Source organism: Coenobita brevimanus, chromosome 32, assembly GCF_032717465.1.
Source record: "Coenobita brevimanus isolate Jiangsu-jjx chromosome 32, ASM3271746v2, whole genome shotgun sequence".
Classification (NCBI taxonomy): domain Eukaryota; kingdom Metazoa; phylum Arthropoda; class Malacostraca; order Decapoda; family Coenobitidae; genus Coenobita; species Coenobita brevimanus.
Window position 1 is genome coordinate 2,201,077 of NC_136985.1, and position 15,638 is coordinate 2,216,714.

General features: G+C 42.6%; 1 protein-coding gene across 1 annotated transcript; it reads left to right on the plus strand.

Annotated features, from left to right (window-relative positions):
• The first annotated feature begins 5,510 nt into the window (after positions 1–5,510).
• Positions 5,511–15,064, plus strand: LOC145395668 (NADH dehydrogenase [ubiquinone] 1 alpha subcomplex assembly factor 3). The gene is made up of 5 exons (XM_080269235.1): positions 5,511–5,688; positions 8,445–8,556; positions 12,267–12,411; positions 13,665–13,753; positions 14,728–15,064. The coding sequence occupies exons 1-5, from the start codon at positions 5,642–5,644 to the stop codon at positions 14,908–14,910; spliced, it is 576 nt and encodes a 191-aa protein (XP_080125361.1). The 5' UTR covers positions 5,511–5,641; the 3' UTR covers positions 14,911–15,064.
• The last annotated feature ends 574 nt before the right edge of the window (positions 15,065–15,638 follow it).

Here is a 15,638-nt window from a genome sequence, read left to right on the forward strand (position 1 = left end):
TTGCAGTAGGCAGCTAACTTGCCTGATTGCCCACACCCGAAAGACCCAGCTATGCTGTAGCCAGTCACGTGCGGGCATGCTTCCCAGCCATTTCACTCTCAAGGAGTTCCTCTGCCTGAGAAAGCAACCACCCCCCTGCTCCCGAGGGCTTTTGATCTGTGTAGGTAGAGGGCGATCACTCCCTCACTAGCCATATACAGTGTATAGGCTACACTCAGTGTACAGTACAGTATTATTATATATATTATATTATTTGATTAATGTAGTGAAGGTATAAGACAGTACAGTACCACAATGGTAGTCAAAACAGTTTAAAAACCATTCGTGCCATCTGGACTAATGTCTGATATATCGGAAAGAGTCCGGGTTAGCAGGGGAAAGTCCAGATGTCGATTTTATCGGAATTTCACATTTTTCGGAATGACTGGGGCACCAATTAGTCTGTTATAGTGAGGTCTTACTGTATACAGGAAAGAAAACAGAGTTGTCCTTTTCATTTGCTGATTTGAAGAAGGCCTTTGACAGAGTCCCTAGAGAGGTGGTGAAGTGGGCAATGAGAAAGCTTGGGATGGAGGAGTGGCTGGTTAGGGTGGTTATGGGCATCTATGTGGGTGCTCACACCCTGGTAAGAGTGAATGGAAATTTGAGTAATGAGTTTTCCGTGACTGTTGGTGTGCATCAGGGGTCAGTCTTGGACCCATTGTTGTTTATCATGGTACTTGAAGCCCTATCTATCTAACTTATCTATCTATCTATCGATCCATCACCTACCGATTACATTACCTATATATCTGTCTATCCATCTATCTATCTTTTTTTTTTTTTTTTTTTTATGCGACTTCAGAAATGGACTCCCATGGGAGATGTCGTATGCTGATGATTTGGTGTTGGCTGCAGGGAATGAAAGGGAGGCGGAGGAATGATTTAGGAAATGGAGAGATGGTATGGAGCACAAGGGCTTAAGGGTAAATGAAGATAAAACAAAAGTGATGGTATCTAGGGCTGGTGGCGGTACTGTCAAAGAAGAGGGAGAGTGGCAGTGTGCGATTTGTCACAAAGGCATGGGAAGTAATTCCATCTTGTGCAGTGTTTGTGATAAATGGGTGCATAAGAGATGTAGTGGTATTAGAGGTAGACTGCAAAAATGCAGTGTTTGTGATAAGTGGGTGCATAAGAGATGTAGTGGTATTAGAGGTAGACTGCAAGATAATGCAGTGTTTGTGATAAATGGGTGCATAAGAGATGTAGTGGTATTAGAGGTAGACTGCAAGATAATGCAGCATTTGTGATAGTGGGTGCATAAGAGATGTAGTGGTATTAGAGGTAGACTGCAAGATAATGCAGTGTTTGTGATAAATGGGTGCATAAGAGATGTAGTGGTATTAGAGGTAGACTGCAAGATAATGCAGCATTTGTGATAAGTGGGTGCATAAGAGATGTAGTGGTATTAGAGGTAGACTGCAAGATAATGCAGTGTTTGTGATAAGTGGGTGCATAGTGCATAAGAGATGTAGTGGTATTAGAGGTAGACTGCAAGATGATGCTGATTTTATGTGTGTGGTGTGTCGGGGAGAGCAGGTGGAGATTGTCAGGTGTGAAAGGATTGATCTTGCTGGTGAGTCTCTTGAGTGTGTGGAGGAGTTTTGTTATTTGGGAGACATGTTGTGTGCTGGAGGTGGGGCTGGAGCAGCTCTGTGGCTAGGGTGAGAAGTGGTTGGAAGAAGTTCAGGGAGCTGTTGCCTCTCCTGACACTGAGAGGGCTCTCCCTACGTGCTAAGGGATCTTTGTATGCAGCATGTGTTAGGAGTGTAATGCTGTATGGTAGTGAGGCGTGTATGGTAGTGTATGGCAGTGAGGAGTGTAACGCTGTATGGTAGTGAGGAGTTATGGTAGTGCATGGCAGTGAGGTGTGTAATGCTGTATGGTAGTGAGACCTGGGCAGTAAAGGAAGAGGATATTCGCAGGCTCAAACGTACAGAAATGACAATGATTAGGTAGATGTGCAGTGCGTCCCTGCATGCAAGGCCTGGGGGGACTAGGTTTATGATGGAAGAGTTGAGAGGTAGGATGGGACTGGAGTGTATTGGTGTTGTGATGAGGAGGGGTAGACTGAGATGGTTTGGGCATGTGGAGAGGATGGGGGACAATAACTGGGTGCAGAGTGTGAGAAGAGTTATGTTAGGGGCAAAGCTGCATGAGGTAGACCAAAAAAAGACCTGGGACGAGTGGATGATGAAAATTGCCCCAAAAGGTGAACTTGGAGCTGGCCTGGGTACTGTGAAACCTTTTAACATGTAAATATATGGCCTTATAACACGGAATTCTCATACAGCGAGACCTTCTGGGTACAATATTCCCGAGTTATGCAAGTGGTGATTGTACAAGGTTTTGATCCATTTTTTTGCATATAATAAAAAATTCATTTTCATTCATTGCCAGATGCCATGTATCCCAAACGGGGTGGCCAAGGGCTTAGAGTTAATTGTTTTACAGGGAGGGGCACTAATCCTCCACGAACCCCACTTGACACGTAGGGAGAACGTTATGCCAACAGCATCTGGTGTTCCCAGGCGGTCACCCATCCAAGTACTAACCAGACCCAACGTTGCTTAATAAAATGGTAAATTTTTACAAGTGGACAATACACCCCCCAGGTAGTGCAATTTATTTTTCTGATAGTTTTTGATGCGATTCGAATGTTTCTGACCTTCATTTTTGTCGGAAATGCCCCTCACCGAACAATAAAACTAACCAAACCAAACCCAACATACCTAACCTATCTTGGGGGAGTAATAATCAATTTCCGAATGGGGTAATGGGGGTTATTTGTGATCCTTAGGGACTATATTATACGATAATGGTGCTAAAATTCCAAAACTGCATATTGTCCACTTGTAAAATAATACCAATATAAATAATTTGGTTTTACACCAGGTATTTTAAACAATTCTAAGACACTTTCCTTCTGTGGTATTTTCATTGTAAGTTATATTTATTTTACTCCTGATAACCTAACCTAACCTAAGCTTCATGAGCAAACTAAAAAATAATTTGCGACGAAAATGCCTTAGAAATAACGGTAAGGTGCCTTAGAACTGTATAAAATATAAAAAATATGGATCAAAATCTCACAATTCTGTTTTTGACTGAAACTATATACTATCTATCTATCTATCTATCTATCTATTGCCAGACGCCTCAATCCCGTTTGAGGTGGCCACAGACAAATCGCCTCCATGTCGCCCTGTCCCCCGCCATTTCACTGCCCTGCTCTCAACTCACACCCCCTTCTCTCATATACCTCTCCATCCCATCCCTCCAGCTCATCCTCGGCCTCCCCCTCCCTCTTCCCCCCTCCACCTCACTCACACTCTCTTCAAACTATATACCAAAATGTTATATAGGGGAGGCATTAGGTTAGGTTAGGATTAAACCAGAAGTAGACTTGTTTGTGCATCCTAACTGCAAAATATAAAACTACCAATACACATTTTCAAAAGTTTAATCCGTGAAATCGAAATTCGGGAATCAGTAATATCACAATGCTGCATTATGAAAGCTTGTAAGAGTTAAATCAGTATTATATTATCTAAATGCTACACAAAAATATACACAAAAAATATTAATAACAATAAAAAGAAAAATACAAAGGAAACTAATTTATTTATTGCCAGATGCCTTAATCCTGTAAGGGGTGGCCACAAACAAATAGCCTCCATGTTGCCCTGTCCCCTGCCATTTCACTGTCCTCCTCCTAGCTCACACACCTCTCTCATATACCTCTCCACTCCATCCCTCCATTTCATCCTCGGCCTCCCTCTCCCTCTTTAGAAACTAATCACCTGTATCTAGAAATGACACCTGTTGGCATACACATTTCCATTTTCAGTGCGTTTTATCATGTTTCTCAAATATATTCCTTCTAACCTATATAATACGACTCTAAAACAACAAAACCAAAATCTATAAATATTCTACCTAATAATTATCTACTCGTGTACCCAAAATTCGAAAGATAAATCCAAAAACATGCCAAAAAATGCTACGTCAATGCAACAACAAATTTTAACCACAAACGTAAACACTGAGCTTCACATTTTCTTTAACAATTTTCTCACTAAACGCTTAAATAATTAATCTCAGACTTCCAAAAATACCGTAAAATATCATAAAGGCTTCACTTACCCTGTGCCAAGGTGAAAAAGGCCATGGATATTAATAAAATCAGCCACATTTTAGAGATATTCCATCGAGACCCCGCCCAACCACATTTGAGTAAGCGACTACCTGTGTCTTTCGTCTTTCCTAGGATGAACTACGCCCATTACCTGAAAAATATAATTAATCTCAAACCTTCGCCGCTGTTAAAATATTTCAGTGTCTCTTTTAGGAGGAGATGTATATTTAAGTATGTAGGAATGAAAATATGGCTCTAAAGTAGCGGAAGTTAATTATTTCTTCATCCTGTAAAAAGAACGCCTGACGTGTTTGGGGGTTACCTGTTGAAGCATAGAGGATGCAAGAAATGGAGAGAAGTATTATTACGTCTATAATTTAGCTCAATCTCTCTTTTTTCAGTAATAAATAGTGTAGTGTTTCAATAAAGATATTTACATACCAAATAGCAATGACCTAAGCCATTAAAGAAAGAAGTTGTAATGATTCATGACTCCGCTTTTCTTCAGCATTTTTTTATGAATGCTTGCTAGCAGTGCCCAGATTTTACCTATTATCACGCAATAAATACTTCGATTTATTTACTTCACAATGATATATAAATGTGACCTCGTTATGAATATTTGTGATCCATAGGAGCAAAACTGAAAGAAATAAATGAATGGACTGGCACGGGTTCTATATTGAGCGATGATCTGGGAATACTGGGTGAATTTTAAATGTCTTGCATAAGTACTCTGTATACCTCTACGATAATAAATATTAATAATTAATTAATGAAGTCTGAAAGGACAGAGAAAGGGGCACAATATAGGGTATCCTTAATGCGACATCCCCTGACTACTACTACTACTACTGCTACTCTCTCTCTCTCTCTCTCTCTCCATTTGCTACTTTGGGTGGTAACCAATCCATACAAATAAATGACGCTTTCCCCAAACAATTCAAGTGTATTGTACATTTCTCTCTCTCTCTCTCTCTCTCTCTCTCTCTCTTTAGCACACTCCCAAGACCTCAGCTGGAGTGTTCCCAGATTTAACTGATTTCTATTGTTGTATAAATATTGCTTAATGAGAATTTGTTGGATTTATTTTATGTTCAAATTTGCTGTTTAAGTCTACATGTAGGATTAAGGAGGTTAATTTGGCCTTTTTCGCTGCATTTTAGCGAGTAATAGTTAAATCTCATGACCAAATGCAATCAGTATGAGTGATAAATTTGACTAGTGACCAAGGAGACTCATTCTAACTTTATAACTAACTCATTAAATTTCACACACCATTGGCTTAGTATTCATAAATATTTAGAATTTGATCTGGAAACATTGATATGACGTAAACAAAAACACACCAGAGGCTCAGCAGACGAAAATTTTGAAATGTATTAATATTCCGTGTTCAGGTGCTAGTGTATGGCAAGAGGACACCCAGATTATATTATTTTGACCTATTAATCAAAATTTGAGATGTTTCGGCGGGCATTAATGGGTACTAGTAGTATATTGAAGCCAAGGTGAGAAGCCCAGACGAATCCATGAGGGAGGCATGGTTTTATTTCAATGGATTTTGTTCATTTTTCAATAGATTTAGTTTATTTTTCTTTGGATCCTGTTTATATTTAGGGGCTTTCATTAGATTTTGTTAATTTTTTTGGTCTTTCGTGTATGTGGTGATTTTTTACGTTATGGTGCATGGGGTTTACACGATTCTGTTAAATATTCATTGGATTTTGTTCAGTTTTCATTTGATCTTGTTCATATATTGGGTTTTCATTATAGTTTGTTCATTTCTTTATATTTAGATGGTGGTGATTTTTTTTTCTATGATATTGTCCATTTTTCTGTATTATTTTACAAGTGGACAATATGCAGTTTTGGAATTTTAGCGCCATTATCGTATAATATAGTCCCTAAGGATCACAAATAACCCCCATTACCCCATTCGGAAATTGATTATTACTCCCCTAAGATAGGTTAGGTATGTTGGGTTGGGTTTGGTTAGTTTTATTGTGTTCGGTGAGGGGCTTTTCCGACAAAAATGAAGGTCAGAGACATTCGAATCGCATCAAAAACTGCCAGAAAAATATATTGCACTACCTGGGGGGTGTATTGTCCACTTGTAAATATTTACCTTTATATATTGGGTTTTTCATTTGATTTTGTTTACTTTTGGTCTTTGTCTTGTGGATGGTGATTTTTTACATTATTATGCATGGGGTTTTATTTATTTATTTCATTATTCATTGTGTAGGTATGTGTTGGTATATAACATGATGCATTCTGGTGGTAGGTGGTGGCAGCCATCTTCCACTCACTTGATGTAGTGCTGCCTACTTCTTCCTTAGCCTTTATCATTCTTTTTCTGTGCCTGTCCTCCTCTCTTCCTATTTCTTACCATCATCCACTCACTTGATGTAGTGCTGCCTACTTCTTCCTTCACCTTTATCATTCTTTTTCTGTGTCTGTCCTCCTCTCTTCCTATTTCTTACCATCATCCACTCACTTGATATAGCGCTGCCTACTTCTTCCTTAGCCTTTATCATTCATTTTCTGTGTCTGTCCTCCTCTCTTCCTATTTCTTACCATCATCCACTCACTTGATGTAGTGCTGCCTACTTCTTCCTTCACCTTTATCATTCTTCTTCTGTTTCTGTCCTCCTCTCTTCCTATATCTTACCATCATCCACTCACTTGATGTAGTGCTGCCTACTTCTTCCTTAGCCTTTATCATTCTTTTTCTGTGCCTGTCCTCCTCTCTTCCTATTTCTCCCATCTTTCCTGTCACTTCTTATTGCTTTTCTTTCCTTTACAGGTGGCTTTACATTGAGTGACAAGCCAAATGGTTTCCTGTAAGCCAAGAAACCATTTACAACGCTGGGTGGTAACCATATAACCAACTCATACGTGCTCCCTACGCGTCAACAAGTGGGTTGGTGGAGGGTTAGTGCCCCTCCCCGTAAAACAACTAACTCAAAAGACAAATGGCCACCCCTTGCGGGATTATGGCATCTGGCAATAGATAGATAGGTTTTTCTGTCTGTCTATTTTCAGACGCCTTAATCCCGTAAGGGGTGGCCACAAACAAATCACCTCCATGTTGCTCTGTTCCCTGCCATTTCACTGCCCTGCTCCCAGCTCACATCCCCCTCTCTCATATACCTCTCCACTCCATCCCTCCTTAATATAATTTACCAAGTACAGTTTATAAAAAAGCACTTATGTGGTAAAAGTCAAAGAGAAGAAATAATAAAAAATAACTTAATAAATTTTGTGTGTGTGTGTGTGTGTGTGTTTGTGTTCTTACCTAATCGTATCTTTACAGGAATGAGTCAAGCTCGTACTGTCCCTTGTATTAAATTACTATCGTACATATATCAGAGAGGGGGGTGTGAGCTGGGAAAAGGGCATTGAAATGGCTGGGGACAGGGCGACATGGAGGCAATTTGTTTGTGGCCACCTTTTACGGGATTAAGGCGCCTGGCAATAGATGGATAGATAGATCATACATATCCTTAAATTTATGAACAGTTTTGGCACACACTGTTTCATTCGGTAGTGCATTCCATTGATCAATTGCTCTGTTTGGGAAACTGAATTTCCTTACGTCTTTATCACCTCTCTTCTTATGCAGTTTTTTGCAGTGTCCTCTTGCTGATGCTTCTCCATATGTTAAGTAATCATTTATGTCTATTTTCTCCTTTCCTGATATGCACTTATATAGCATTATCATGTCACCTCTTTTCCTTCTCTCCTGTAGTGTTGGTAGATTCAGTTTATTTAGTCTTTCTTTGTAGCTTAGGTCCCTTAAGCTTGGTACCTATCTTGTAGCGGCCCTTTGAACTTTTTCAATCTTGTCTGTGTGTTTTTTGAGACGAGGATTCCAGACTACTGTGTGTGTGTGTGTGTGTGTGTGTTTGTGTGTGTGTTTGTGTGTGTGTATTTTGGCACTGAATCTTATTTTTAGTGGCTCTCCAAACTACACTACATAAATTGTGTGTGTGTGTGTGTGTGTGTGTGTGTGTGTGTGTGTGTGTATTAAGGCACTGAATCTTAATTTTAGTAGTGCTTTCAACTTTACACTAAATAAATTGTATATGTGTGTGTGTGTGTGTGTGTGTGTATAGCACTTTGAACCACACAGCACATCGCTCCTAATTTCCCGTTTATCTTTCCTTCAGACTATGCATGGGTACCAGTGTGTGTGTGTGTATGTGTGTCGCTTTGAACCACACAGCACATCAATCCTCATTTCCATTTTTCCTTCCTTCAGACTATGCATGGGTACGAGACCAGTGCAGCGTTGTCAACACGACGACCGCAGTGTTGTCAAGGTGCTGAATATGGAGATGGAGTCGGGGCTGATGGTGGATGCGTATAGTCAGGTGGGTTGCTGGGTGATGGACTGGAGGAGAAGTGCCCTGCGTGTGAGACTGACTAGGAGAGTGTGAGTGAGGTGGGGAGACCAAGGATGGGATGGAGGGTAGTAGAAATATGTTGAGAATGAGAGACTGACTAGAAGAGTGTATATGAGAGGGAAAGGGAGACCAAGGATGGGGTGGAGAGGTATGTGATGAAGGAAGAAGTACCCTGAGTGAGAGACTGACTAGGAGAGTGTGTGAGGTGGAGAGGGAGACCAAGGATGGGGTGGAGAGGTATGTGATGGAGAGTAGTCGAAATAGGTTGAGAATGAGAGACTGACTAGAAGAGTGTGAGTGAAGAGGAGACCAAGGATGTAGAAGGATGAAATGGAGAGGTATGTGATGGAGGAAGAAGTACCCTGAGAGACTGACTAGGAGAGTGTGAGTGAGGAGGAGGGGAGACCAAGGATGTGGGTCGTTGGGTGGGTGTAATTACGATGGGTAAAGGGTAAGAAACACAAATTCTGTAAACCCTCGATATCTATCTATCTATCTATTGCCAGACGCCTCAATCCCGTTCGGGGTGGCCACAAACAAATCACCTCCACGTCGCCCTGTCCCTCGCCATTTCACTGCCCTGCTCCCAGCTCACACCCCCCTCTCTCATATACCTCTCCACCCCATCCCTCCATCTCAATTCGTTATATAAGGGGAGTTGTTCAGTCCTACGTGCTCAGACATATCCTAAACTAACTCTGTGAAGTTATACATAGGGAATTCAATGGTTTATGAAGTTGTAAATGTAAATACTATGTACTAACTGGGGCACAAACCTTTTCAAAACTTGCGAAATTCCGATAAAAGCGACATCCAGACTTCCTCCAGCTAATCCAGACTTTTTCCGATATATCAGACATTAGTCCGGATCGCAAGAATGATTTTAAAACTGTCTTGACTACCACTGTGGTACTGTACTGTGTTATACCTTCACTACAATAATCAGATGGTATACCGTATATAATAATATTGTACTGTACACTGATAAGCATGTCTTTTATTTACCTTATTGTGGTGAACACAGCTGAAGTGGTCAGGCAGTCCGGACTGCTTCTGGCTTTATTGGACTTTTTCCGGTATATAGGACTTTAGTCTGGTAGCTCCTTGAGTCCAATAAAAGCAGATTCCAGTGTATTGAAGTCCGTTATATTGAGTTTTACTGTACTGTATGAAGTTGTACAGTAAGCAACAATAATCGTGTCGTGAAATTTGGTGAAAACATAAGCTAACGGGCTAAGCGTCTGGTACATTCCCCCGTCTGTCATACGGACGGTTCATAATGTTTCACGAGTCACATTTAATCTTCGGACAAAACCGCGACACGACTACTGTTGCTCACTGTACATGTAAATACAATACCTATAATAAGAATACAGTATAATGTAGTACTGTTATGCCAGGAAGGGATGTTGTTGTCACTGTGGGCTGATTCATGAACTTCCCCAGGATTTGGCAACCTTTGTTCGCAAGATCCAGGGGAATTTTGGTCTTGATTTGGCTGTTTATCATATCTGAAGTTAACAATACCAGGCTTCAACGCTCCCACTGCACCCCACTTAACAGACATCGCACGTTATGGCCAGCAGAACTCCAGTGGCCTTCATAGTGTTAATTTTATATCCACTAAACTTGGGTCTGTTGTAATGAGGTCCTGTTGTAGTAATCTCATCTCTCTCAGCTGGGTTTTCGACATGACATTTATTCGCCAAGTTAAAGCTATCTGTCTATGTATCTATCTGTCTATGTATCTATCTGTCTATCTTTCTATCCCTTGTTGTTTATCATGGTACCTGAAGCCCTCTCACGTGACTTCAGAAATGGACTCCCATGGGAGATGTTGTATGTTGATGATTTGGTGTTGATTGCAGAGAATGAAAGGGAGGCGGAGGAAAGATTTAGGAAGTGGAGAGATGGTATGGAGCACAAGGGCTTAAGAGTAAATGCAGATAAAACAAAAGTGATGGTATCTAGGGCTGGTGACAGTACTGTCAAAGAAGAGGGAAAGTGGCCATGTGTGATTTGCCACAAAGGCGTGGGAAGTAACTCCATCTTGTGCGGTGTGTGTGATAAATGGGTGCATAAGAGATGTAGTGGTATTAGAGGTAGACTGCAAGATAATGCAGTGTTTGTGATAAGTGGGTGCATAAGAGATGTAGTGGTATTAGAGGTAGACTGCAAGATAATGCAGTGTTTGTGATAAGTGGGTGCATAAGAGATGTAGTGGTATTAGAGGTAGACTGCAAGATAATGCAGTGTTTGTGATAAGTGGGTGCATAAGAGATGTAGTGGTATTAGAGGTAGACTGCAAGATAATGCAGTGTTTGTGATAAGTGGGTGCATAAGAGATGTAGTGGTATTAGAGGTGGACTGCAAGATAACGCAGTGTTTGTGATAAGTGGGTGCATAAGAGATGTAGTGGTATTAGAGGTAGACTGCAAGATAATGCTGATTTTATGTGTGTGGTGTGTCGGGGAGAGCAGGTGGAGATTGTCAGGCGTGAAAGAATTGAACTTGCTGGTGAATCTCTTGAGTGTGTGGAAGAGTTTTGTTATTTGGGAGACATGTTATGTGCTGGAGGTGAGGCTGGAGCAGCTCTGTGGCTAGGGTGAGAAGTGGTTGGAAGAAGTTCAGGGAGCTGTTGCCTCTCCTGACATTGAGAGGGCTCTCCCTACGTGCTAAGGGGTCTTTGTATGCAGCATGTGTTAGGAGTGTAATGCTGTATGGTAGTGTGGAGTGTATGGTAGTGCATGGCAGTGAGGTGTGTAATGCTGTATGGTAGTGAGACCTGGGCAGTAAAGGAAGAGGAAATGCGCAGGCTCAGACGTACAGAAATGACAATGATTAGATGGATGTGCAGTGTGTCCCTTAGTGCAAGGACTGGGAGGGCTAGGTTTACGATGGAAGAGTTGAGAGGTAGGATGGGACGAGTGTATTGGTGTTGTGATGAGAAGTAGACTGAGATGGTTTGGGAGGAAGGATGGGACTGGAGTGTACTGGTGTTGTTTTGAGGAGAGGTAGATTGAGATGGTTTGGGAGGAAGGATGGGACTGGAGTGTATTGGTGTTGTGATGAGGAGGGGCAGATTGAGATGGTTTGGGAGGAAGGATGGGACTGGAGTGTATTGGTGTTGTGATGAGGAGAGGTAGATTGAGATGGTTTGGGAGGAAGGATGGGACTGGAGTGTATTGGTGTTGTGATGAGGAGAGGTAGATTGAGATGGTTTGGGAGGAAGGATGGGACTGGAGTGTATTGGTGTTGTGATGAGGAGGGGTAGATTGAGATGGTTTGGGAGGAAGGATGGGACTGGAGTGTATTGGTGTTGTGATGAGGAGAGGTAGACTGAGATGGTTTGGACATGTGGAGAGGATGGGGGATGATAATTGGGTGAGGAAGGTGAGAAGTGTTATTATTGGGGATGGGGTCATGAGGGGTAGATCAAGAAAGGCATGGGACGAGGTCATTAAGTGTGACCTCAGGGTTAAGGGACTGAACAGGGAAGCTGCCAGAGATCGAGCAGCATGGAGAGACGCCATTAGGTGACCAAGGCCGACGCATGCATGTTGGAGCCTTTAAAAACAAAACGAAATGAAACGATCTATCTGCCTTTCTGTCTGTCTATCTATCTATAGCCCGACGCCCAAAAATATTCTCTCATCCTCCTTCTCCGCCTCCCACAGCTTGGTTTCCGACTAAACAATGGCATGTCAGTCATCGGCCCCATCGCCATCTTCCCCAAGACGGTCCTCAGCTGGTGCATCTCCTCAGCAAGCGATATAAACGAAGATTCTCTCTCGCTCTTCTACATACTCGAACCTAAAATCGGTGAGTGGATGGTGCAGCGTAGGATGGATGGATGGATGGATGGATGGATGGTTGGTTGGATGGATGGATGATGGATGGTTGGTTGGATGGATGGATGGATGGATGGATGGATGAGACAAGTGTTAATATTCGCTTGTTCTTATATATGTAAAGAGCTGAATGTCTGTCTATCTTTCTATCTATTGCCAGATGCCCTAATCCCATAAGGGGTGGCCACAAACAAATCACCTCCATGTTGCCCTGTCCCCTGCCATATCACTGCCCTCCCCGAAACTCACACCCCCCTCTCTCATATACCTCTCCACTCTCTCCCTCCTTCTCATCCTCAGTCTCCCCCTTCCTCTCCCTCTTCCACCTCACTCACATACACTCTCCTCATTAGTCTCTCACTCTCCATCCTCTCCACATGGCCAAACCACCTCAGTGTGTTTCTCCTAACGCTTCCTATCACATCCACATCCACACCACAATGCTCCTTCACTTCCTCATTTGTCAGTCTGTCTCTCCATGTAACTCCACATCCACACCACAATGCTCCTTCACTTCCTCATTTGTCAGTCTGTCTCTCCATGTAACTCCACATCCACACCACAATGCTCCTTCACTTCCTCATTTGTCAGTCTGTCTCTCCATGTAACGCCACATCCACACCACAATGCTCCTTCACTTCCTCATTTGTCAGTCTGTCTCTCCATGTAACTCCACATTATAACACATACATACATTTACAATTACACATACATACTCTCCTAGTTAGTCTCTCCCTCTCCACGTAGCCAAACCACCTCAGTGTATTTCTCCTAATGCTTTCTGTCACATCCACATCCACACTTTTTGGTGACTACAAAAAATATAAGTACCATGTTTGGCCATGTGGAGAGGATGGAGAGTGAGAGACTAACAAGGAGAGTGTATGTGAGTGAGGTGGAGGGGGGAGAGGGAGGGGGAGGACAAGGATGAGATGGAGGGATGGAGTGGAGGGATATATGAGAGACTAACAAGGAGTGTATGTGAGTGAGGTGGAGGGGGAAGAGGGAGGGGGAGACCGAGGATGAGATGGAAGGAAGGAGTGGAGAGGTATATGAGAGAGGGGTGTGTGAGCTGGGAGTAAGGCAGTGAAATGGCGGGGGACAGGGCGACATGGAGGTGATTTGTTTGTGGCCACCCCTTATGGGATTAAGGCGTCTGGCAATAGACAGATAGGTAGAATAAATAACAGACAGTACACCCTGCTAAATCACTCATACTTCCAGACATACTGATAATCGGTGTGGGTGACAGGGGAAGGAGTGTGGATACGAACATAATCCAGTTTATGAAGAACAAGGGAATCAGTGTGGAGGTGAGGACTGGATAGTGCTATTTAGTTATATATTATCTTTATTAGTTATATTTTAGTTATTATCTTGGTTATGTGTCCTGTGTGTTGGGGAAAGAGAAGGAGGAGGAGGAGGAGGAGGAAGAGGAGGAGGATTGATGATGATGATGATGAGGAGGAGGAGGATTGATGGTGATGATGATGATGATGAGGAGGAGGAGGAGGATTGATGATGATGAGGAGGAGGAGGATTGATGATGATGATGATGATGATCATGAAAATGATGATGATGATGGTGATGATGATGATTATAAGGAGGAGGAGGATTGATGATGATGATGATAATGTCAAGAAATGAGTGATTTTACCCCTGTAGAAATATTATGTGTGAAAGTCCTGTACTCCATCACAGTATTTTGACCTTAAACTGCCACCAAAACCACCTTGAACACCAAGTTGTAACAAGAGATTAACACTACAATATGCTAGTCATGAAGAAGTGCTATTTGTGGCCACCCCTTATAGGATTAAGATGTCTGACAATAGGTAGACACCTGTATGTATATATGAACTGTCTGCGTGCATTCCTCCACCTCTACGACGGGCGTATAGCACCCGTCTAGCAACAAACTCTCATCCCTTTTCTGTCCAACTCTCTAATGCAAGAGTTAACCGTTACTCCCAGTCCTTCATTTATGCAACAGGTCAACACTGGAACTGTCTCCCTCTGTCTGTATTTCATACTGCCTATGACCTCCAGTCCTTTAAACGAAGTGTGTCCAGGCATCTCAAATGAACCGATCTTGAATTTGGCTCTCTTTTGTATTGTTTTTGTTTTTTTCTTGGAAGGAACAGTTTGTGGGCTCCTGGCCTTTGGTTCCTTCCTCCTTGCATTAAAAGAGAGAGAGAGAGAGAGAGAGAGAGACACACACACACACACACACACACACACCTACATATAAAAATTTCCATCTCACATATACCCCTCTCCCAACAGATCCTTCCCACAGAATCAGCATGCACCACCTTCAACTTCCTAAACCAAGAGAGGAGGTGCGTGGCCGGTGCACTCATCCCACCCACCGCCCTCAGAATATCCGAAGATGAACTAGTGCAGGCCGAGCAGAAGCGAAAACGAATGCACTCACTGACAGGCGAAGAGGAAGATGCTGTGCTATAAGCCTGTCTGTTGTGCGATAGTTTTGTTATATTCACTGGGTAAGGAGGGGGAGACCGAGGATGAGATGGAGGGATGGAGTGGTATATGAGAGAGGGGTGGTCATGGAGAAGAGAGGATGGAGAACGAGAGACTAACAAGGAGAGTGTATGTACTATAAGCCAGTCTGTGTTATATACAGTAAAGGTTGTCTTGTTAATTTAAGCTGTTTTATTAGTCCATATTCACTGGGTAAGGAGGGGGAGACCGAGGATGTGCTCACTGACGGGTGATGAGGAGGATGCTATACAGTCACTACTCGTTATATGTTGAACTGGTATACGATAGTTCACTACAACAATAACAAAAAAGTTACACCTCAAAATCCGATTTACGCTGAATTTCCCGCCATAACGATATTGCCATCGGAAAAATTTGTACGAAGCGCCAGGCACACACAAGGCAACCGTTGCTTGTCAGGCAAGATGGCGGCCCTGGCGTGCACAGCATTGTTTTGGTTCAGTTGCGGTGCCGCCATCCCTTCACAGCGCTGTCTTTTCCACTCATCCACGTGTGCCCCCCTGCTATGGTCACCTGTCAGCCAAGCATCGTACTATAGTGTACATCGTGTAGCACCAGGCCAGCGTTACTGCTATGGTACCTGTCAGCCAAGCATTGTACTACAGTGTACATCGTGTAGCACCAGGCCAGTGTTACGCAAGTGTGATTGTTGCGTTGTTGCAATGATGTAC

Bases quoted from the DNA above. Each gene is read 5' to 3' on its own strand.
- LOC145395668 (XM_080269235.1), top strand. From the start codon at position 5,642: ATGTTTCGGCGGGCATTAATGGGTACTAGTAGTATATTGAAGCCAAG. The intron at 5,689-8,444 runs GTGAGAAGCCCA...TCCTTCCTTCAG, and splicing joins AGTAGTATATTGAAGCCAAG to ACTATGCATGGGTACGAGAC. The intron at 12,412-13,664 runs GTGAGTGGATGG...TCATACTTCCAG, and splicing joins CATACTCGAACCTAAAATCG to ACATACTGATAATCGGTGTG.